A 25,030-nucleotide genomic window follows, 5' to 3' on the forward strand; every position below is an offset into this window, starting at 1 on the left:
AATTTTATTTAATATGAGGTAAAATTAATCTGATCCCCTGAGTGATCCAGTCCCAGAGATGAAGGCTGTCTTTTGAGAAGACTAAACTGCACAGTTGACCGAGGAAGTCCTGCAAATTTGGAGGCATAGATTCCCCCCCCCCCCCCCCGCCAAAAAAAAAAACCAAACAACCCAAGAAGTTATGATTTGGTGGATTATTGACATCAGTTGTAGATTTTCTGGTCTGGTACATTATTCACTGAGACTTCAACAAGTTGTAGCAGGCTAGGATTGATCTGCTATGTTCACGAAGGCAACACTTTGAAATTATGGTTGTTCACTGCTGCAGGTAACAGGACCATGACCGTGGTGTTACAAGAGTCCAGAATGTTTTCTGTCCAACATAGAAAACACAAGTAGAAGAAAAAAAATGATTGTCATCACTAAGGTTATTCCTGCTCTATAATTGATATGGGTTTGTTTCTGTATGTTTTGTGTATTTCCTAGAGCAGTGGTTCTTAAACCTGTCCTGGGGGACACTCAGCCAATTGGGTTTTCAAGATATCTCTAATGAACATGCATGAGGCAGATTTGCATGCCTATTACCTCTATTATATGCAAATCTGCCTCATGCATGTTCATTAGAGATATCTTGAAAACCTGACTGGCTGGAAGTCCCCCAGGACAGGTTTAAGAATCACTGTCCTACAGGGACCCATTTAATACAGTTTAGTAAATAGGACCTACAATGCAGCCAGTTTTGACATATGGACAGAGTAGGATGAAAGCACAGATAAACCACATATGTACCTAAGTCCCAAATATTTACAAGGGGCTCTCTGAAATATGCTAATTCAGAGGAGGATTCTCAAAAGGTACTGAGCCCTTAATGATGGTCGGTAAACTGGTTCTAGCCGGTTTAGCATGCCAGTATTTTACCGACCAATTATCAGAATGGCCTTTTGCAAGCTTCCGAGCGATCTCCAACTCTGCCATGCAAATGTAGTACAACGGGGTCATTAATATTAAAATGGTAGTAAAATGGGTTCATCAATATTTAAAGGAGCACTCCGGGCGATACTCTATCATCGACAGGTGATTCCCTAACCTCATTGTGCCACATTTGTGGGCAACGTTTTCCGACAGGGTCTGAGCTATCGTAGCCTTACTTTCCAGTCAGTGTAAGGCAGCTCAGACACCCCCCTAATCAGGAGCACAAGGGGCATGTTGTAAGATCGCATGCACATGTCCACTGACAAATGTAAATATTAGATTTATTATTTTTTTAACAGCTTTTTACAAAATATGTCAAGCTATGTTAATCCTGGAGGGGCATATGTTCTTTGTAAGTTTTTCTATTCTTGCTTATGTAAAAGGAACTGCTGAAACAGTTAACATTTTGCCAAGGAAAAATACCACAAGGCCTTTTCTTTTTGTGTTCTGAACTCTGTGTCTCCATTGTGTTCTGTAGTTCTTGTTTTGATAAGAAACATTTGTTACAAGAAACATTGCTAGATCTTGGACATATGCCATAATGGAAACTTCCCACTATTTCCCCCTCCCCTTATGTTTGCTACCTTTTTCTAGTTGCTTTTATGTATCCTGTTACCATATATGGTCTTTCCTACAGTCATATGCTAAAAAAAACTGACCCATGTGAAATGCTATAAAAGGTGTATGCAGTACTCTGAATAAAGAGAGAGAGAGAGATCTTTTTGCCTATTTGCATGTGTGTTTGTGTGTGTGTGTTTTTCTTTCTAAAGAGGTGTCCCCGGATGCATCTGTAGTCAGGACAGCAGAACGAGGCTAATACAAATTGGGACCTGGTCGTTTAAAATCCAATGACCGGTAGAATAAAAATGTAATTCTTTTGGATGGCCAGATATTTCTTATTGTAATCTGCCTAGAAATGAAAGATTAAGGCGGAATAGAAGTCAATAAATGTAAATGAAAAAAAATGAAAAAGACCCCCAAAATGGATGGCTTGAGGGATGCCCACTCCCACTGCCACTCCCAACAACCATCTCCAGCAACCCCGACAGGAGGGAGGCCCACTTCCTCTCACCACCAGTGATTCCCAACACCCCTGGGAGGAGGGATGCCCACTTCCTATCACCGTTGGAGATCCCTGACACACCGAGAACCCCCCCCCAACACCCCAGGCAGGAGCAATGCCCACTTCCTCCCACTGCTGGTGATCCCCGACACTGAGAACTCCCCTGACATCCCCAGCAGGAAGAATTTCCACTCCCTCCCACTGCCGGCGATCCCCAACACCCTGACAGCAGGAGCTTGACCTCGCAAGCCGCCTTTTCGCCATCCTCGCGCAGGCTCCGGTCAATCATCTTGCTCCTTACCTCATTTGCCTTGTCCTTGGCACTCAGCTTGCAGCCCATGATAGCAGAGGGTCCGACAGGCAGAGCCATAGAAAGCCGACTTTGCTTGCTCATGCTCTCTTGCTCCCATGGGGCCTCGCTCTCTTTCCTACAGTTTCTCTGCGGGCCTCACTCACTGGCTGACGAGTGCCGACACTGGCCAGTCCCTTCCTGCAGCTGCGGGCCAGATTAAACAACTAATGGACCGGAAATGGCCCGCAGGTCATAGTTTGCCCATGTCTGATCTAGAATGTCTCACCTATTGCACTGGAACAAGAATTCCAGCAGTTTTCAGAAGCTTAAGCAAATCTATAGAGAAGCCAAGCCAGCTCTTGGTCTTCCTAGAAGGTGGTCTTTTTTGCGACCTCACTCCAGAGGAGATTTAAGGACTGGATTTGGGTGGGAGATTTGCCTTTTGTCAGTGCACACCAACTGACCAGTAATAACTGCCCATGATATGTAACTCACATGGTACCAAAGCCCATATTCTATAAACAGCGCCATAAGTTAGGCACCTAACTTAAGTGGCAAAGCAGTTTAAAAGCCTCCTTAAAATTGTTTAAAACAAAAAAATGTAATCACATTTACAGCAAAGCCTAAGGATGCCTAAGGTTGGAGCCGAAGAGGTACAGGGGTGGAGAAGAGGAGAGATTCTGGTACCTCTACCATAAATGGCACCTGGGGAGGTCTGTTGGCTGGTATATACTGTGTATATATTTTTTTTTATTAAATCCATTTTATTTAATTGCAACATTAAGAGGTTTGGCTTCTGTTAGAGCCCACCTTCTGATCACTGTATTTGGAGTTTGGAAATTTGAAAAATAATATCTTGGCGTTCTAAGAGCAACACTTCACTGTTTCAGTGTGCCTCTTCCTGGTTTCAAGGAGAAGTAAAGTTAGAGTCTTGGATTTACTTGTAGTGTAGTCTGCATTATTCAGAGAGAGAGAGTGAGAGGAAGTCTGGTGCATGCTTGCTGTGGATCAGGCATTGACAGCTCAGACTGCCAGAAAATTTTGCCGCCATCAAGCAACACCCCCACGCCCCCCGGAGTGTACCCCCAATGACCCCCCTCGTGCCTCCGCCAACTTCTGACTCCCCCCCTTACCTTGCTTACAAAGGTTTTTCAACATTCGCGGGGGTTCCTGGAACGGAACCCCCCCAAATATCGTGGGAGTACTGTAATGCTGTGAAGATGCTGTGCCCCTACTTACCTCCTGTAGAGGGCAGTGTATCTGAGCGTACCATTCTTGACTGTATAAGCACACTAGAATGCCGTGACCAATAAACAGGAAGATCCACAAGAATACATTCCAAATGGGGCTTGTTCTCTTGTCATTCATAGCGAAGTTGAAGAACACTGCAGAGACAGGCACCACACATCATTATCATTTGCAGGCTGAAAGTTTTTACTACAAACACTGGAGAAGTATTATTCTCATGCATTATATGACCCCCTGCCTGCCACAACTGTTCATTGTTCTTGCTTCTTTCAGAGAATTTATATTTAGTTTGCCTTTTCCTGTCTGTACTTATGATGCCTATGGAGTATAATCGCTTTGCTCAGTTAATTTTGATCACAAATATAATGCAGAGCTTTTCCTGACACTGAAAGCTGCAATTATAGGGTTATTTGATGCAACCACAATTGCTAAGCACAGTCTCCTAAAGTGTATCCACCTTCAGGACAGCAACATCAACAGCAAGAAAATAGTGTCCTTGTGGGACTTAATTATGCTGTGATAGATTTGGTTCAGTGCCAGAGCTCAGGTTAGGTTACATATTTGCTTTGCTGCTTTTTGAAAACAATAACCCAACTGTTACAGGTTTCTGGGTCTGGCTTCGAGACCTGGAAACCTGCAACAAGCATGATACCAGCTGCGGAAACCCTGAGAAAACAACCAAGCTGCTTACATTGATTGTATGCACAGTTTGATACATTTGATATTGTTTTCTGGACTGTTGACTTGAACATTTCAATAAAGATCGCCTTGAAAATTAAAAGAAAAAAAAATGACAGAGAAGGACTATCGGTGAAGAAAAAAAGAGAATGGACAGATTAGGAATCTGTTGAACCAACCACAGCTAAGATAGCCCCCAAAACAATGTGTTTGAGGGTAGCAGTACCTGCCATCTAGTACTGATCTCAGCCATCCTCAGATTTTCAGTGTGGTTTTACCTGAATAATGTTGCTGAAAATCACTATGGTCCACCTGGTACTATCTGGATAACACTAGACAGTTCAAGGGTGGAGGCAAGACTTATCCGGAGACCATTGATATTCAGTACTGGTATCTGAATAACTTAAGACAGGAAAAAGCTATCATAAATTATTATTTCAGAAATACCAAGTCTTATTCATTAGGCATGTGCCACACTCATTTGAAAACTTCCTTATTTTTACACTTTTTGAGCCCTGTTTCTCACTCATTGGAGCTTCAGTACCAGTGCACTGATCTTGATCACGGCCTTCATGAGAGGCAAGTTTTAGAGAAGTAAACCAAGTAGTCCAGCCAGTAGAAAGAAATCTGACCACTATGTCCTGCGTACTGCTTCCCCTTGCCGTCCCTTTACTACAAGTACACATGCTCTGAAACTGATATACATACTTGGGTGGACAGGTGGAAATGAAATTTCAGCTTGAAATATTTACCCAAATTGCTCTCCACTTTTTCCAGTATTCTTTCAGAGGCTCCAAAGAAAAGCCAATATCATTTAATGATGCCTTGATTCATTTGCCAAGCAATACTACAAATCAATCATTCTAGATTTATACACTGGATGTACCATTTGAAAAATCTCATTCTACACTCTCACTCCTTAGCGTAGTAAATCTCATTCTTTGAGATGGATCATCCTTGGCACCTTTATTTTGGGGATTTGTGTCTGGATATTGGTACTGAATATCACTATTATAAAAAAAATGCTTGCAGTGTTCATGTGTGTATATAGATAGATATAGATATTGCATATTAAATCCTTAATTTTTTTAGTTAAGAGGACTGCCTGAAAAAGCAGGTCTACTTTTGAGCATGAGTTGAGCGCTAAATAGGCTTCAGTTAGGTGAATGCGATTTAGGCATCTAATAGGCGTGCTGGAGGCATCTGCATATAGGTGAACGGGGCTTCTATTTTTTCATGTTTAATAATGCATTACTTAAGCAAAGCACATTAATATATATATATATATTGCATACTAAAGCTTCTATTTCTTGGGCTAAAGAGGACTCATTTGCTAATAGAAAAAGATGTTTAATAATGCATTATGGATGTTGTTGGGGTAACTGATACTGGTTTATTTTCTAACGATGCCTCCCTAAATCTTTATTTTTTTTTTTTCCTTCCTTGTCTCACCCATCCTGCCACTTTCATCCTTTTCCTTCAGTCTGGATCTCTCTTCTCAGACCTCTTTTCTAAGGGATTACGTTCCATGGCCATTCCAATAGCTGACCAATTATAAGCATTGACTGGAATGACCTTTAAACCTGGGCAGAAACTGTGCTTAGATGCAGACAAGATATGATTAAAAAGGAACAGTTGGCTGAAGAACCACCTGACCCATCAGATGAAGAGGAAGATACATGGGACTCGTCAGACAAAGCCAATTCCAGCCTTGTACAACTTAGATTGTCACCACATAAGTTCCAAAAGGTCAGTAAAAGAGACTCAAAAAGCTAGGTAAAGTGTAAAATAGGTCAAGCTCAAGATGCTATTGCAAGCTACATTGCAACTACAGATGGATTTACTTCCATTGATATACTGGAAAAGCAAAATACCAATTTATGCCCTAAATGCATCAATTATGACGTTACTTGAGGAACTGAAGGTAAAGCTACAAATTACAAGCCAAGCACAAGAAGTCCAGAACCTTACAATGGCCCCACACAGCTGGAATATTGAGGAGACTATACAGTATTTTAATCTATCATCCCTTGCAATGCCTAGAAAAAGGCAGGAGAAGATCCTTTCAAATGACATTGAGCAAAGGGTCAAAAACTTCTATCATGATGATACATTTTTTCAATTATGCCCTGCAAGAAAGATTATGTCTGTTAGAATAAATGGTGAATCGATGCAAAAGCAGAAGTGCCTGTTATTGTGCAACTTAAAAGAACTTTGGGCAGCTTAGCATGAATTTGGCTTCTCTTAATTTTGTGAGCTTTATCCAAATGGTGCATTACAGCCAGTTCTGCTGGAACCCATTCTGTGTGCATCTATGCAATTCATCAAAATATAAAACTTATGTTGGCAGCTACTTCCTTAAATAATGACTACAGATTTAAAATGGGCAAAATTTTATGCAGTTTAGATTCAAGAAATTGCATGCTACATCACTGTGAACTGTGTCCAGGCAAGGAGGCACTTGAGGATTACTTGTCTGAGATTTCAAGGATTCAGACCCAATTACATTCAAGAAGTGGGTCCATATTGACCCTGATACTCTAGATATCTGTCAGTTGAGCACTGAGGACTTTGTAGCAGAACTTGCAACAAAGATATTCCATCTTACCATTCACTACTTTATTTCCAAGTATCAAAGCTCCTACCTAAGAACCCTACAAGAACAGACTGGTTGATACTGGAAAGTCATCTTTTGGCCCCATTACGTCTTAACCATATTTTGAGTATCAAGCTTCCTCGAATATACAAGGACAATATTATTCTTCAATCTACCTGGAAGACATTAAAATTTATTGATGCCTTAACTTCAGTTTCAGTACAACAATCCACGTGTCAATCCCTATGGTTAAACTCCAAGATAAAAATCGGCGAGTCTAAAATCCTCTGGAAACATTGGTTGCAGGCAGGCATACATACTCTGGATGATGTGATTTCAAATGGGAAAATGGTAAATTTATTACAACTGCAACAATCATTGGTTGCAGGCAGGCATACGTACTTTAGATTAGTGATTCCCAACCCTGTCCTGGAGGACCACCAGGCCAATCGGGTTTTCAGGCTAGCCCTAATGAATATGCATAGAGCAGATTTGCATGCCTGTCACTTCCATTATATGCAAATCTCTCTCATGCACATTTATTAGGGATAGCCTGAAAACTCGATTGGCCTGGTGGTCCTCCAGGACAGGGTTAGGAACCACTGCTTTAGATGATGTAATTCAGAATGGGAAAATGTTAGATTTATTACAATTGCAACAATCATTTGGCATCTCAAAATCTCAAAGTTATAAATGGTTGCAGTTGAAACAGGCCATTCAGAAGGGGTTCTCTGACTGGCATAACTTAAAAAAAATCAGTATAGCTTGTGTTTTCAGACATATTTGCAAGGGCATCAGGCCGCCAAGTGGTACAAATTAATATCTGAATATTTGAATAAAAAACCTAAAACAAGCTTAAAAGATATTTGGAGCATTGAGATAAAGCATCAGATTTCTGCTACTTAATGGCCACGGATTTGGACTTGAAGATGAGATGTACAGCATCGGCATCTATGAGACAAACTTGTTTTTTTCTGTTATATAGAATTTTTTGGACCCCAGTTCATTTACAAAAGTTGGATAGTTCAAAGTCTAATAGATGCTGGCACTGTCATCTTGAAGTAGGGACACTGAATCATTTGTTGTTTTATTGTCCCTTGATACTCAATTTTTGGAAATCAATAGGGGGGAAAATTAATATGGTACTTGAGGTATCGATACTATTATCTTACAATGTGGTCCTATTTGGGACATTGTTGACTGCTAAGAATCCAATAAACATATACAAAAGCAGACTTCTTCTGATCATGACAGGGGTGGCCATACAGATGATAACCAGAAACTGGAATAGGCTAAACTATTATTTTTGGTGGGAAACACTCTGTTTGTATTACAGATACAAAAGAATGGATGTAGAGCAAATGAGAAATAATATAAATTTTAAAAATTATGGGGTTGGGGCGCTAGAGGGTGCGATAGGAAATGGCAGCGTGATCAGTGAGCTCTGACAATACAAGGAAAATAATCGAAATATAATCATATTTATCCTTTGTGGATTTTCAATATCTTTAGCCCTCTTCCTTCGCCTCTTCTGATGGCTACTTCTAAGGTAGGCAAACGACACAAACCTGAACCTACAACGCCTCAAAAAGCAACTGAAGACAAATCGGATCCTGAATCAAACCATGCGCTCCTCACGGAGTTGCGTGCCATAAAAGAAATTGTCAATGATACGAAGGAAGACACCTCAGAAATAAAACAAGACCTATCTGAGCTGAAACAGGACTTTGCACAATTGTCTTCTAGGTTGGATAACGTTGAAGCAGTGCAAACATCTTCTCAAGCAGCCATTAAAAGCCTGCAAGGGCAACTGAAAAAAATGCCACAGTTGGAAAATGATCTCGAAGACCTCCGGCTTAGATCACGTAGAAATAACCTACGTGTGCTTGGGATCCCTGAAGGCAAAGAAGGAGCGGACATATTATCTTTTATGGAAAAGCTAATCCCTGATATCCTGGATTTACAATTTTCACGCGATTTTGAATTGGAAAGGGCACACAGGGTCCCCTCGTTTCGCCTGACGAATGCCAGGTATCCAAGAGCCATCATTGTAAAGTTTCTCCGCTACACTCAACTTTCTGCAGTTATGCAGCGTGCTAAGGTGAAATCACCTCTCAAGTTGGATACCCACACAATTTTATTTGTACCTGATCTCACCAAAAATGCGGCGCAGAGAAGGAAGCAGCTGCTTACCTACCGTCCGAGGCTCAGAGAGCTCAAGGCTCAATTCGGTTTGCTGTTCCCTGCCACGATGCGGGTCACGATCAACAACCAGACTAAAAACTTTACTGACCCACAGCTACTATCGGATTACCTGGAGGAGCTCAGCCCGACCACTATTGACAGAGTTTAAGCTGCTTCTGTCCTCCGGGTTCATCGTTGGAGTCTTTTGCGCAATCTGCAGGGGTTCGTGCACAGCATGGCGGCCATGATGCTACATCCACGTGGAAGTTTGTCTTTCACCACCAACTCTACAGTCGTTTGTTTCTTTGTTTTTCTCACTCGTCTCTTATATTCTCAATCCTTTTTTGTTCTTTTTCCTTTAATCATGTTACACCTTCATGTCTTTGAATAATACTTATGCTGTTTAAGTTGTCTTTACCGTTTCCTTTTCTTTTCTCGTAGCCTCATTAATTATTCATCCTTGCAGCGCAATCAATTCAGATGTTCCCCACTATTGCAATTGCTTGTTGTTTTGTTTTTAATATAATATATTCTCTATACTTATGAAATGGTTCCACCACCTTCTCTTTTCCTTTAACCTCTTTTTCTCGATGATTAAATTTACCCTCACTATCTTTCTATTATCCATATCGCCACAATTAATTTTGTATGCCACTGTTTCTTATTCCCCTTTTATTATACCATTAATTGTTTATGGGCTACCATGGTTCCCATTAACTTTACTGTAATTAGCACCGCATGATTAATCAATTTTACTCTCTATGAATTATTAATGCATTTTAGCTCGTCACATGTTTTAGCCAGTTATCAATTATCCCCTTTAATTATACAAGCATATATTTCATAAATTGCACTGATATGTCCTGTCTGTATTATCTTCAAGGAATTGTTTGGTTTTTTCCATTGATTTATCCTTCACTCCCTTTCCCTTGATATATTTTACTACTGTGGTGGCTTTCATCTATTCTCATCTCTTCTTAACGCTATGCTCACCATTAACTGTCAAAATTAAATTTCTATATGTTTTATTCATTTCTCAGTTCACTAGTCTTTGTCCACATTTATGTTTTACTGTGTTTACCATAGTACGCCTGTTTTATTCTACACAATATGAATTATTACCGCATTTTACATGGCTACATGAATTTTCAAAGCCTGAGTGAACTGTCCTCATGATAAACTTATTTAGTTTTATTGCCTCACCTTCCCCTATTTTCTTTATATTGTTCACCCACGTGTTAATCATTACTGCATAGATTGTGTACTGTCAATAATGTATTTCATATTTAATATTTATTTTGTCAGCCAGTGATTTTAAGGTACATGTTTTTAATCTTCATGAATTGCAATGTTATATGAAATTTCTTATATCTATTAACTCCATGAATTTTCTAAGTGTTCACTGCTGCTTGGTTTTCCTCATTGCTTTATTGTGTATTCTTTTCTTTTAATTATTTTTTCTATTACTTTATCATCAGCTTCAGTTTATGTTGTCTTCATTTAGGTGTAGTCTCCTCTATGTTATTTTTTCTTTCCTCTCTTTGATAGTTCAAGGCACAAATCACTTATATCTGACTACTAATTGCTGCATATTATGATAATCACTTAACAGGGTTGTTACTTTGGCTGTTCTATATTTGTCCAGTTCAGGTATTACCTACTTCTCTCTCTCAATTAACCACATGGAATAGAAGCACCTTCATGTATCTGTATTGTCTCGCCCTGATCTTACTATGCTTTTAGTTTTCTTAGACATCCTCAACTTACTTGACCAAGTGTTATGTGCCATCATGCTGTGTGTTGCTACCTCATTAACATCCTTGATAGGTTCTTTATGGGTGTCTCACATTTGAGGGGTCACCTCTGACGTTATAATAAGTATGACTATATTGTTTACTGCAGTGTTAGACTTCCACTGTTATGTCAAGTAATATATACGTCGTATTGCTACTTACCATGCATATGATGGTTTAACGTTCTCATTGCTTGACATTATCATTATTCTTCATATGTTATTCATATTCACGGTTACTTGAATATTAATATGGCTAGTCCTGCACGTTTTTCTCTTACTGTTCAAACATTGTCTACACTGGGGTTAATGGTTATATTTCAAAAGGATATTGTATTGTTATTGTCGGTGCACTGATTGCTCTCCCCTTATGCTCCCTCTTCCCATGGGGTATAGTTGTCATTTGTCCTTCTCAGGACATGGCAGCTTATATGTAAGTCTGTGTTCCAATCTTCTGATTATCAGTCTTGTATACAGTACCACTCCACACCATTCACTTGTTGATATATGTAATATAATGGAAGTCTCCATGGTCAATCACCTTTATATCTTAGAATGGTAAAACTTTTGTCCTTAAATGTCAAAGGGTTTAATAATCCCATCAAGCGGAAAAAAATATTGGACTATGTTACCAAAAAGTCCCCAGATATTGTTTGTCTTCAAGAAACTCATTTAAATATCCTAGAATCAGCTAAACTGAGGACCAGCTGGTCATTACCCGTTATTGCTTCACCTGCTGACCATAAAAAGAACGGCACGGCCTTGTTGGTTAGAAAATGTGATCACATTAAAATATTATCATATTCTACAGATACTGAAGGGCGATGGATTCTTGCTAAACTCCTTATTCATCAGAAAGAGATATCCCTGTTGAATATATATGCGCCGAATCAAGATAAACCAGAATTTTTTGACAGTCTTTTAGCCTCGCTGCTTGAAGATAACTCCCATCATCACATACTAACTGGCGATTTTAATCTAATTCTGGATCCGGCAATTGACAGAAAATCAACTGCCATTCACAAACCCACCAGGTCTTGGCATAGTCTTCATAATTTAATCACACAATTAAAATTAGTTGACCCGTGGCGGCTCTTGAATGGTGAAGATAGGCAATACACTTTCTACTCTGCTCCTCACAATTCATACTCGAGACTGGATTATTTTTTACTCAGTAACAATCTTTTGAACTCAGTATCACATGCCTCTATTAATGAGTTGTCAGTCTCGGACCATGCAGCTATTGAATTGGTTATTGATAGCGATTCTCTCTCCAAAAAAGGGAAGACATGGCGATTTAATAATGCTTTATTACTTGATGATGATTTCATGAAATCTATTAGAGCTGCGATATCGGAATACTTTAAATTCAATACTGCTGTTGATGTTAGCTGGCCGATTTTATGGGATGCTTTCAAAGCCACACTCAGAGGCACTATTATAGCCTATCAGGCTCGTCAATCTAAATTGCTCACTAAACAACTCTTAGCTCACGTAAACTCCATTAAAGAACTGGAACGGAATCACCAAACTAATCCGTCAGATATGAAAACCTTGAAGTTGTTACATCATGAGAGACTGTGCTATAATTTACTACTTAGCAAAAAAGCTGGGAATGCCCTTTTCATGCAAAAAGCTAATTATCATTGTACTTCAAATAAAGCCGGCAGAGCCTTGGCTCAATACTTGAAAATACAGGAAGAACGATTATCCATATCCGCCATCAATGGGGAGGACGGGTCCATCACAGTGGATCCTCTTCTGATATCAAGAACATTTAGTCAATTTTATGAAAGACTGTATACATCGGAAATCACTAATCCCGACACTTCGAAGATATTAACAAAAACACCTCATCCTACTCTAACGTCTGAGGATAATTCGGTCTTATCCATGAGCATAACGGAATCAGATATTGCCTTGGTTCTAAAGCACATGGCAACAAGGAAAGCCCCTGGTCCAGATGGCTTCACTTCTGAATTTTATGCTGCTTTTCAACAGGAACTTGCACCTCATTTAGTTAACCTCTTTGATTACTTTATACGCACCGGTGATGTGAGAGGCACCTTCACAGAAGCAAGCATTATAGTTTTGCCCAAACCTGGCAAGGATCACCGTCTTGTGGCCAACTACCGACCGTTAGCTCGAATCAATGTTGATGCAAAAATCTACGCTAAAATCATTGCAACTCGTCTACAGTCCCTTCTTCCCAAATTAATTGGTGCTGACCAAAATGGTTTCATGTTGAATAGACTCTCCAGCGACAATTCACACATGTTTGCGAATGTCATACTTCATGCTAATACACAAAATTCTCCACTAATTGCATTAGCATTGGATGCTGAAAAGGCGTTTGATAGAGTTGAATGGGATTACCTTTTCATGGCTCTTCGGTGGTTCGGATTTGATGATTCTTCCATTCAAATGATCAAAGTTCTCTATTCAGCACCCACAACAAATGTACGCATCAATGGTTATCCATCTGCTCAATTTAAACCTACTAGAGGTACGAGACAAGGGTGTCCTCTCTCGCCCCTGCTCTTTAATCTAGCATTGGAGCCCTTTTTACATTCTATCAGAAATAATGATCGTATTTGTGGGGTACGCTGTGGTGACTCTGAAGTAAAGTTTTCAGCATACGCTGATGTTCTCCTGTACTTATCTCCTGAGTCCATTCCTGCACTGCTCTCTCTTATTGATGACTTCTCCAAGATTTCTGGATACAAACTTAACAATAGTAAAACGGAACTCATGCCCTTAAACTCTCATGTCCATCGACATTTAATTACTCAATATGGTTTTCGTTGGTCTGACTCATCATTGACTTACCTGGGCATCCCGTTTGGCAAATCACTAGACTCCACCATTGAGAATTGTACATCCCAATTAATGAATTCCATCAAGTCCCAAATTCTTAAATGGAATCCACTGAATCTTTCATGGTGGGGTCGTTTAGCATCGATTAAAATGGTGTTGACGCCTAAAATATTGTATACTCTGAGCATGCTTCCTACACTTCTGCCCTTATCGATTTACAGAAACTTGGAATCGATTCTAACCAAGTTCTTGTGGAACAATAATACACCCAGAATTGCTCTCCATAAACTGAAACAAGGAAGAAATAGTGGGGGTGTGAATTTCTCTGATCTTTTGGATTATCACTATGCCTTCTTGTCTCGCCAAGGTGTTAGATGGTTGCTTTCTGAAGACTTCACAACTTCTTCCAATCGCTGGCTTGAATTTGAAAGAGCAAGATATTCTCCTTACAGATTACAACTCCTTCCCTTCATGTTGCCGCCCACATCTCCTGTCATTCGTGATCACATTCTATTATCCATGATTCAGGTCTCTAAAAGGTTAGAATCCTCACTTGATATTAATTGGATGGACACAACATCTGCTCCCATTTGGCGCAACAGTTCAATCCGTATTGATAACAACATTGTAGATTGGAAGATGTGGCAGTCTGCGGGAGTGCATCAAGTAAGCCAGTTATGGGATGGGGAACAATGGATCTCTTTCGACCAATTAACTGCTACTTATGGTTTAAATAGTTCTCAACAATACCGCTGGTTACAACTCAAGCACGCTATTGCGTCTCATCTTAAACTCCAATCACTTCTCAATACAGTTCCACCACTGCTTTCGCTATGTGCGTCTTTTCCTACCCTCAAAAAGGAAGCATCTACATGGTATAAATATGCAAGACAACAGAAAATTCAACATCCCCTTGAAACGGAACACAAATGGTCATTAGATCTTCAAATGTCATTAGCTGAAAGACAGTGGGAACATTTATGGTCACGCACCCATACTATTTGTAAATCTGCTTCCTTTCTCCAAACCTCCTTATTTCTCACCCACAGGGCCTATTGGACTCCTAGTCGACTAGCTCGATTTAAATCTGGAGAATCGGATAAATGCTGGTCCTGCAAATCTTCTCAGGGTACCCTTAAACATATGCTTTTCGACTGTCCGTTGTTACATCAATTCTGGACCAGTGTCATAGCCGATATTAATAAGTTACTTCATGCCTCAATCCCACTATCATACAATTCTATCATCCTAGGAAGTGTCAAGTCCTCTGATTTATTTCACAAAGATGAAGACTGTCTCATTCATATGCTTCTCCTGATTGCTGTCAAGATCATCCTTTCGAACTGGAAGAATCTGGAACGAGTGTGCTATGACACCTGGTGGAATACCACTTGTTTGACAGTTAAATATGAGAAAATAGCTGCGGAAAGATTAGGCCTGACGCATAAGTTTAGAAGGCTTTGGGGTCCTTTATTACAATATGCTGATTCACCATTTAGCTTTCCAACTTAGCCCTTGTGTTTCATGATAAAATTACATCAGCACGCCCTTTGACTGTACTTGATATTAATCTTAGTCACTCATTATTCCTCTATATCTCCTTCTCTCAATGTTCTTGGTACATTATAGTGGTATATGTTTGCCATCAGATTGGTTACAGGCTTTGCATCATAGTTTAAGTATAAGTTATACTGATTTGTTTATATTTCCCTTTTGCTTTCTTCCCTTTTCCTGGAAATAATAATCCCCCATATTATCGATCCCCTGTTTTGGGGCATTGTTTTATGGATTTGTTATGTATCAATATATGATCTGATGCAATGTTTGAATGATGCTCAGCTGTATTACTTTCTGTTCTTTTGTAAAACCCTAATAAAAACTTATTGAGCTTAAAAAAAAAAAAAATTATGGGGTCCATTAGAGACATTTGTTAACTTAAAGACTGATGATCTTTATACACATCCAGGAAGGGTGGTTGGTTGGGGGAGGGAGTAAAATATTTTATTTATTATCTGTTTGAAGATAAGTGCTGTTTATATGTTATTCTTCTGATTATATACTTTGTTTGCACTTTGTATAAGTTTTGAAAATGAATAAAAATGTTTTTTTTAAAAAAAGAACCCTAAAAGAAAATTAAGGGAAGATCATATCATTATCTTAATGAACTTTGTAGAGAACTATTCTTTTATAGTCCAGGATGCAGTCCAAGGCATTCACTGGGGAAAATAGCCAAGCAACATAAGAATTGCCATACTGGGACAGACCAAAGGTCCATCAAGCCCAGTATCCTGTTTCCAAAAGTGGCCATCCCAGGTCCCAAGTACCTAGCTAGATCCCAAGTAGTAAAACAGATTTTATGTTGCTTATCCTAGGAATAAACAGTGGATTTCCCCAAGCCATCTCAATAATGGCCTAAGGAAATTATCAAAACCAGTAAGCTAACTGATTTCACCACATTCTCCGGCATAAGGTTACCAGATATCTAGGAAAACCCTGACATGTCCTCTTTTTAAGGACTGTCCAGGTGTCCAGACAGACTTTCCAAAACCCAGCAATTTGTCCAGGACTTGGAAAGCCCCTATGAGCTCCGGCCACATCTGGAGGGCCTCTGAGCATGAGCAGATGATATCAAACACATACACACTGCTCCAGGCCCTCCAGATGTGGTCAGAGCTCATCAGGGAAAAAGAGAGGAGACAGAACTGGGTGGGACTAGGGCAGAATGGGGTGGGGCCATGAGTCCAGGGTGTGACTAGGGCAGAATGGGGCAGGGCCATGAGTCTTGGGTTTTGCAGCCCAAAATATGGTAGTCCTACTCTGGCAACGAATTCCACAGTTTAATTGCACATAGTGTGAAGAAATATTTTCTCCGTTTTTTTTTAAAATCTACTACTTAGTAGCTTCATTGCACACCCCCTAATCTTAGTATTTTTGGAAAGAGTGAACAAGCAATTCGCATTTACCCTTTTCATTCCACTCAGTATTTTGTAGACCTCTATCATATCCTCCCTGAGCCATCTCTTCTCCAAGCTGAAGAGACCTAGCTGCTTTAGCCTTTCCTCATAGGGAAGTCACCCATACCTTTTATCATTTCCGTCGCCGTTTTGAACCTCTTTATGCTTTATTTCAGTTCTGGCTCAGGACATCAGAATTTGAGTCTTTGCATAATTAGTAGCTGCTTGCAGCATGCCACGGTTACAGTTCATGCCTTTTTGAAAGCTTTAATTGCCTTTATTTTATACTTATGTTTATTCATATTTATTGACCTCCCTTCGCTACCACAACAAAGCAGTGTACAAAAATTAAAAACAGAAGTAAAATAACTCCATTGCCATAAGGAAAGAAAAAAAAAATTAAATTTAAAAGAACAATATAATTGCTGCTATCGAGAATCCCTCCCTAGATTCTAGTCCAAAAGATTTTGAATACCCTAGGAAACAAAAAATCTTTCTAAGAGAATACTAAACCAAAAAGATAGGTTTTCAGTAAGCTTCTGAATTTAACATAATAAAAGTTCATTATGTAATACAATAGGGAGAGAATTCCAACATATTCCTGGAATCAAAAATGTGCACTACTGTAGTGATAGATCTGCAGCGCAATAAAAATATTACAAAAAATATTATTAATCTTTGCTGCTTTTACCACTCCTGACTCTAGAGAAAAATCCAACTCTAGAGAAGCATTGAAAAAGTCAGTCAGCAGAGCCACTAGAACTTCCCTAAGTTCCTTCAGCACCCTCGGATGTACACCGTCTGACCCCATTGCTTTGTCTACCTTTAATTTAGCTAGCTTCTCATGAACACAACCCTCTGAAAATTGATCAGGGTCTATCACGTCACCATCCCTATTTTCATTTGTCTTCCTTGGTCCTGCTCCCAGATCTTCAGTCGAAAACACAGAACAGAAATATTTGTTAAGCAATACAGCCTTTTCTTTATCAGCTTCTACATATTCATCCCCTTCTCTTTTGAGTCTCACAATGCCACATTTGTATTTCTTCCCATCACTGATATATCTAAAAAATGTTTTGTCTCCCCATTTTACCATGTCAGCTATTTTTTTCTTCCATTTGTATCTTTGCTTTCCTGATTTCTCGACCAACCTCTCCCACCGAAGAGGGAGTGGAAAATATGAAAAAGGATCTACAAAAGTTAGAGGAATGGTCTAATGCCTGGCAACTGAAATTCAATGCAAAGAAATGCAGAATAATGCATTTGGGGATTAATAATAGGAAGGAACCGTATATGCTGGGAGGAGAGAAGCTGATATGCACGGACGGGGAGAGGGACCTTGGGGTTATAGTGTCCGAAGATCTAAAGGCGAAAAAACAGCGTGACAAGGCAGTGGCTGCTGCCAGAAGGATGCTGGGCTGTATAAAGAGAGACGTAGTCAGTAGAAGGAAGAAGGTGTTGATGCCCCTGTACAGGTCATTGGTGAGGCCCCACTTGGAGTATTGTGTTCAGTTTTGGAGACTGTATCTGGTGAAAGACGTAAGAAGACTTGAGGCAGACCAAAATGATAGGAGGCTTGCGCCAGAAGACGTATGAGGAGAGACTGGAAGCCCTGAATATGTATACCCTAGAGGAAAGGAGAGACAGGGGAGATATGATTCAGACGTTCAAATACTTGAAGAGTATTAACGTAGAACAAAATCTTTTCCTGAGAAAGGAAAATGGTAAAACCAGAGGACATAATTTGAGGTTGAGGGGTGGTAGATTCAGGGGCAATGTTAGGAAATTCTACTTTACGGAGAGGGTAGTGGATGCCTGGAATGCGCTCCCGAGAGAGGTGGTGGAGAGTAAAACTGTGGCTGAGTTCAAAGAAGCGTGGGATGAACACAGAAGATTTAGAATCAGAAAATATTAAATATTGAACTAGGCCAGTTACTGGGCAGACTTGCACGGTCTGTGTCTGTGTATGGCCATTTGGTGGAGGATGGGCAGGGGAGGGCTTCAATGGCTGGGAGGGTGTAGATGGGCTGGAGTAAGTCTTAACAGAGATTTCGGCAGTTGGAACCCAAGCACAGTACCGGGTAAAGCTTTGGATTCTTGCCCAGAAATAGCTAAGAAGAAAAAAATTAAAAAAAAAAAAAAAAAAAAATTTAAATTGAATCAGGTTGGGCAGACTGAATGGACCATTCGGGTCTTTATCCGCCATCATCTACTATGTTACTATGTTAACTTTTCCAGATATTTTTGCCTGTCTTCCTCTTTCTGTGATCTTTTGTAGTTTATGAAAGCTAACAATATTCCTTACCTTCTCAGCTACTTCTTTTGAGAACCAAAGCGGCCTTCTTTTCCTCTTACTTTTACTTACTTGCCTCACAAAAAGAATTGTCGTCCTTACAACAACTCCTTTCAGTTTTGCCCCCTGCATTTCTACTCCTTCCAGACATTCCCATCCAGACAACAATTCCTTGACGTAATCCCCCATCCGAACAAAATTAGTTTCTTAAAAGTCTAGAACCTTTACTTTTGCATGAGCCCTCTCTATACCCATCTTAATATTAAACTACCATACAGTGATCACTGGATGCCAGATGATCACCCACTGTAACATCAGAAACACTTTCCCCGTTTGTAAGCACTAAATCCAGTATGACTCCATCCCATGTGAGTTCCATTACCAACTGCTGGAACAGTTCTCCTTGTAGAGAATCCAAGATCTCCCTACTTGTAGAAGACCCTGCAATAGGAATACCGCAATCAATATCCGGCATGTTAAAATATAAATATATTTACCATTCCATCTTTCCAAATTGATCCACAATGCCTCTTCCTTGTCCTGCAGATCCTGCAATTGTGTGGCTTTAATATGATTTTTAACACATAACGCTAGTCCCCCTCCTTTTCTTCCTACCCTACCTTTCCTGACAGATTATATAGCTCGGTATGACTACATCAAAATCATGGTTTTCCGTGAACCATCTCTTTGTGATCGCCACTATATCCAATTCATCTTCTTCCATCACAGCTTCTAGATCCAGAATCTTGTTTCCCATACTTTGAGCATTAGTATAAACTGCTTTCTAGACATTGCCCCCTTTTCCCATCCATTTAGAGGTATTCAGTGATTTACTTACTTGAGTGCTTATACTCACCCAGTAGCTTTGATCACTCTGCCCCATCACTTCTAGTTTAAAGCCCTCTTCAATAGATTAGCCAGCCTGCTGCCAAACACACTTCTTCCCTTCTTTGATAGATGTATTCCATCCCTACTCAGCAGCCCTTGGAAAATCATCCGATGGTCCAGGAATCCAAAACGCTCTCAATGACACCATCCACATAGCCACACAGTCATCTCCTGGATGCATGCTTCTCTGACCTGGCCTTTACCCTCAACAGGGAGGTTGGATGAGAATACCACCTGTGCACCTGACTGTTTTACCTTCTCTCTGAGCCACAAAATCACTTTTGATACATTTGCAGGGGCAATTGGCAGTATCATTAGTGCCAATGTGGATGAACAGCATCGGATAATAGTCATTAGGCTTGATGAGTCTTGGCAATCTCTCTGTAACATCTTGGATTTTAGCACCAGGTAGACAGCATACCTCCCAGGACATCATGTCTCGTCTGCAGATGGATGCTTCTGTACCCCTCAGAAGAGAATAACCAACCACCACCATCTTACACCTTCTAGTGGGCATGGATCCAGCAATATTAGGGATTTCAAGATTTGGTCCTTTCCCTGGAATGCTCTCATCTCCTTCACTTCCAGGGCAGCATACTGGTTCTTCAGCTCACGGGCGGCTGGAGTCATAGTACCAATCTTGCAGGGTTCCGTAATCTGAGTCCAGTTGTCTTCCCTAACTTCATAAATTGGAGGAAGTGTTCCCTACAGTAGAGAATGACACGGATACCCTGTTCCGCAGCAACCTGCAGGAACAGGGAAAAATTAAGCCCATTTGCTGTACCCCATGAAAGCCTTGCTCCTGCAATATAAGAATGTAATTGCCATTGGTCAACCCGACCCCTGTATGTCTCCCTCCCCACCTTCCCTCCTACCCTGTGCTATCAATACCTTACGACTAGAACAGCTTCAGTGACCAAAGAAAGAAGAACTTCGCAAACCAGACGTTATATCGGAAGGAGGGACTCAGCCAAAGGAAGGCCCCTGAGCTGACCTGCGAGTGTGAAGTTCTTATTTCTTTGGTCACTGAAGCTACTCCAGTCGTAAGGTATTGATAGCGTGAGACAGGAGGGGAAGTGGGGAGGGAGGCATACAGGGGCAGGCTGACCCGCAGGTACAGGAGTGGCAAGATTTTATTTTTCTCTTTTTGTCCATGGGGAGAAGGTTTGCTGGGGCTGTTGTACTTATGAAGTTGGGGAAGCTGCTGGACCTGCAAAGTGGTGGTATTGTGGTTTGCATGGGCTGCTGGATCCATGGGAGGTTGTTGACTGGCTGGTTGGCTCCAGAGCTGGAACTGAAGGATAGGGAAAGAGAGGTGCTTTATCTGGTCTGGAGTTTGGGGGGAAGGGAGAGAGGTGCTGGACCCATGTGCTGGAAGGAAGAGAGAAGTTCTGGATCCACACCTGGGAGCTGGAGGGAAGGGAGAGAGGTGTTGGACCCATGGGAGTGGGGCTAGAGGGAAGTGAGCGAGGTGCTGGACCCATGGGTGGGGGGCTGTAGGGAAGAGGAGGAAGATAGATAAGGGAAGGGAAAGAGAGATGCTGAACCAAAGGGATGAAGGAAGAGGGAGTGAAATATTGAACATAATGGAGGGAGGGAGGAAAGAGGGAGGGAGACACATTGGTGTAAGGGAGTAAGAGAGGGAAGAAGCTAGACAGGGAGATGTATGAAAAGAAGGGAGATGGTAGGCATGGATGGGAGCATAAGGACAGTGACACAAAGGGGAATGCTGCAGGGGGGTTATGGACACAGAGGGGCACTTCCCTAACACTATTCCTGCCATGTGTGATCTCTGTTTTGCACAATATAGGAGGAAATGGATCTGTCTTTCTTGTCTCCTTAGATCTTGCTGCCGCATTTGACACTATAGATCACCATCTCCTTGTTCAGCGACTTGCATCCATTGGTATAACTGATCAAGTCCTTGAATGGTTCAAATCCTACTTTTCTGATAGGGTATCCACCGTTCATTTCAATAACACAATTTCTAAATCTTTTAATTCTAACTTTGGCATTTCACAAGGTTCCATACTGTCCCCTTTACTTTTTAATATTTACCTGGCTCCCCTCTTAACCCTCTGTCAATCGATTGAATTCACTATCTATGCTTATGCCGATGAGCTTCAACCCCTTCATACCATTGACCCTACTAACCAAAATGATATCTCAACCATCGATCTCAAATTAGCTAAAATTCATGATTGGCTAAATGCGAATATGCTTTCTCTAAGCATTTCTAAAACAAGTACTGTACCGTGCCTCTCAGTCTCTTGGACCACTCTATATAAGATGGCTCTCTTAACCAATTGTTTGATTTGGGCCCTCATGGTCTATTGGATCCGCTACAAAAGCAGGTCAGTTGCTGCATTTTTTGCTATCCCTATCCCAGTACTCATAAAATCTCGCCCAGCCAACTCAAACCATCTTAGAACTGATAATCCTTTATACAAATGCTCCTAATCCCAGTCATACCCACCTCACAAAAATCTAGAAGACCCTACTGTAAAAGACAGCGGAAACTGAGAAAGATTACCTATTCTGTAACCACCGACGCTTCTTACCATCACAATCTTCAGGGTTTCTACTTAAACATACGTTCAATTAGGAATAAGTCACAGCTGGCTGGATGAAGCCAACTCCGATTTTGTTCTTCTAACGGAAACTTGGTTGGTTGCAGACAACGACATTATTATACGCGACGGGATTTAAAATTTTATCTCTACCCAGAAGCAGAGGCAAAGGAGGAGGACTAGCCATCATCCTAAAAGAATCTTTCAAGTCCACAATCCTAGCCTCAAACTCCTTAGCGGACCTCGAAATCATGTCCTGTAAACTCTGGTCAGATCAGTTAGAAGACGCTCTAATAATCACCTTATTCTACATTCCTCCAGCCAAAGACATTTTCTATGAATTCCTCCTCACAAATTCTACACTAGGCCCACACAACCTACTGGCAGGCGATCTAAACATTCACCTTGAGCAGACAGAGCAGGGTGACTCCAAAGATCTAATTTCCTTCATTTCTTCACTTGATTTCTTTGTGCCGCCTCCAGAAAAGACCCACCAAAAAGCCCAACAGCTAGATCTTGTCACTTTTTCTACCAAAGAACCAACCAATCCCAAGATTTACTGGAACAAGGCTATATGGACCGACTTGCTATGGTCAGACCACCGCTTATGCAGTTTCAATTTCTACTGGCAAGTAAGACGCCCCCCACACAAACCCAAGGTGACAAAAAGAACTAAAAAAATGGTTGCTAGCAGAGGTATGGTGAACCCAATAGAATTCTGGTCACACTATGACCTATCTTCTAGCCCAGACTCAGACTCCTTCTCGGCAGACTCCTGGACCAACATGAGTACACAAATATTAAACAAAATGGCCCCCACTAAACTAAGAAAAATAAGAAACAAGAATCTGGATGGCTGGTATGATACCAAGTTAGGAAATATGAAATGGGAGTTACGGAAACTCAAAAGACAATGGTTGAAATCAGGGGACAGTGTGGGGAGGTCAAATTGGAGACTAAAATTAAACGAATACAAAAAACTAATAACAAAGAAACGCTCTAACTTTTACGCTCAAAAAATTGGATCGCCGAAAACCAATAGTAGAAATTTCTTTGAATTAGTCAGATGACCTGGCTGAATTCTTCAACAACAAAATCATCAATTTGAGATCCAAACTAGCGGGTTCCTCAACCAACCTTTTGGACTACCGGGTTGCCCAACACAAAGATGACCCTAGGGTAGACATGGCCTGGAATAACTTCACTACACCATCCTGGCAGCAATTCTCCAAACATTACGTGAAATACGCCATTTCCTATTGCAGATTAGATTGCTGCCCCCAAACATTATGAAAGTCGTTCCAATCTCTTTCAAAGCCAAGCTATCCAACTGCCTCTCCTCTCTCTTACTAACTGGTACTTTCCCTGAGGCATACCCCTCAACAGGGCATCCTCCTGGAGCCATCAGCACAAGCTGTACTTTGCCCCAAGGTTCAGGGGAGCTGCATCTGCAAAGAGACCACTTGGACAGAGGAGAGTACTGGAGCAGGTACATATGAGCTCTTGTCCAGGGAACAACATCCAGGGAGGTTGTCATATAGCCCCTCACCTGAAGATAATGCCAGGCCATGGGGTTCAGTAGATCCAGGATCTCTAAGATCTGCTTCTTCAGCTTCTGTTTGTGTGGATTAGGAGTTATTCTGGACCAGAAATTGAATTATCACGAGCAAATAAGTTCACTGATTAGAAGCTGTTTTTTATAGGCTAAGGATGATTAGATCATTATCCTCATTCCTTGATGAATCATCATTGAATATGCTAATTCACTCATTAGTCATATCAAAAATAGACTACTGTAACGCCTTGTACAAGAGAATAACTTTAAAAGAAATATGTAGATTACAAATCCTACAAAATACCACAATAAAAATAATTACCAAAAGAAAAAAAATTTGATCATGTGACTTCCTTATTAAAAAAAGCACATTGGTTACCCGTAAACTATAGAATTACATACAAAATAACATTACATACACACAAAACTTTAATGAATAAAGCCCCTGCATTTTTAGAAAGACTTCTAATTCCTTATATTCCAAAAATATCTTTAAGATCTGAGGAGAAATCTCTCCTCTCAGTCCCCTCACTAAGATTCATTTACTCGAGGAGGGACGTGATCTTCTCTGTTACAGCACCTCAAACCTGGAACTCGCTTCCAATTTATATAAGGGAAGAAATATCACTTAGTAAGTTCAAAGGTCTCTTGAAAAGCTGGCTTTTTAAAGATGCTTTCTACTGAGCTGCTCGAATTCTATATAACTATATAGTGGACTAAAATTCCTTTAAATGAAAATTAAGTGGGTAACTATTTCCCATCCTATTGTTTTAACCCCTATGTTCATTTTTTTTGTTTATGAATTGTAATTAAAACTATCCTCCTCTTGTGTCCTGTAGTGTCATTGTTTTAACAATTGTGTGGTTTTTGTTTTTGTTGGGGGGGGGGTTCTTTTCTTACCCTGATTTTATTATTATTCGTAAATCGCTTTGAATTACAATATTGTGATCAAATCAAATTTTTAAATAAACTTGCAAACATGTGATTGTGGTAACAATTTGCAATAAAGCAAGAGAACGTGTGATAATTTTTTTAACGGTGTGGTTTTGAAAGGAACTGAAACAGAAAAGGCTTTGGTCCATTACAGGTTTTCTGGCCCAATGGGGTATGCCCATTGAGCTATTTTAT

General features: G+C 40.5%; 1 protein-coding gene across 2 annotated transcripts in view; it reads right to left on the reverse strand.

Annotated features, from left to right (window-relative positions):
* The window catches only part of SOAT2 (sterol O-acyltransferase 2), a 117,911-nt gene continuing 92,881 nt past the window's right edge, over nucleotides 1–25,030 (reverse strand). For both annotated transcript variants that reach the window (XM_033939614.1, XM_033939613.1), the window contains 2 exons: nucleotides 3,567–3,712; nucleotides 1–373 (listed from right to left, as the gene is read on the reverse strand). In XM_033939614.1, the coding sequence (XP_033795505.1) occupies nucleotides 317–373; nucleotides 3,567–3,712 (203 nt within the window). In that variant the 3' untranslated portion in view covers nucleotides 1–316. The remainder of the gene's footprint in view (nucleotides 374–3,566; nucleotides 3,713–25,030) is intronic.

The sequence above is a fragment of the Geotrypetes seraphini genome, chromosome 3, assembly GCF_902459505.1.
Source record: "Geotrypetes seraphini chromosome 3, aGeoSer1.1, whole genome shotgun sequence".
NCBI classification, from domain to species: Eukaryota; Metazoa; Chordata; class Amphibia; order Gymnophiona; family Dermophiidae; genus Geotrypetes; species Geotrypetes seraphini.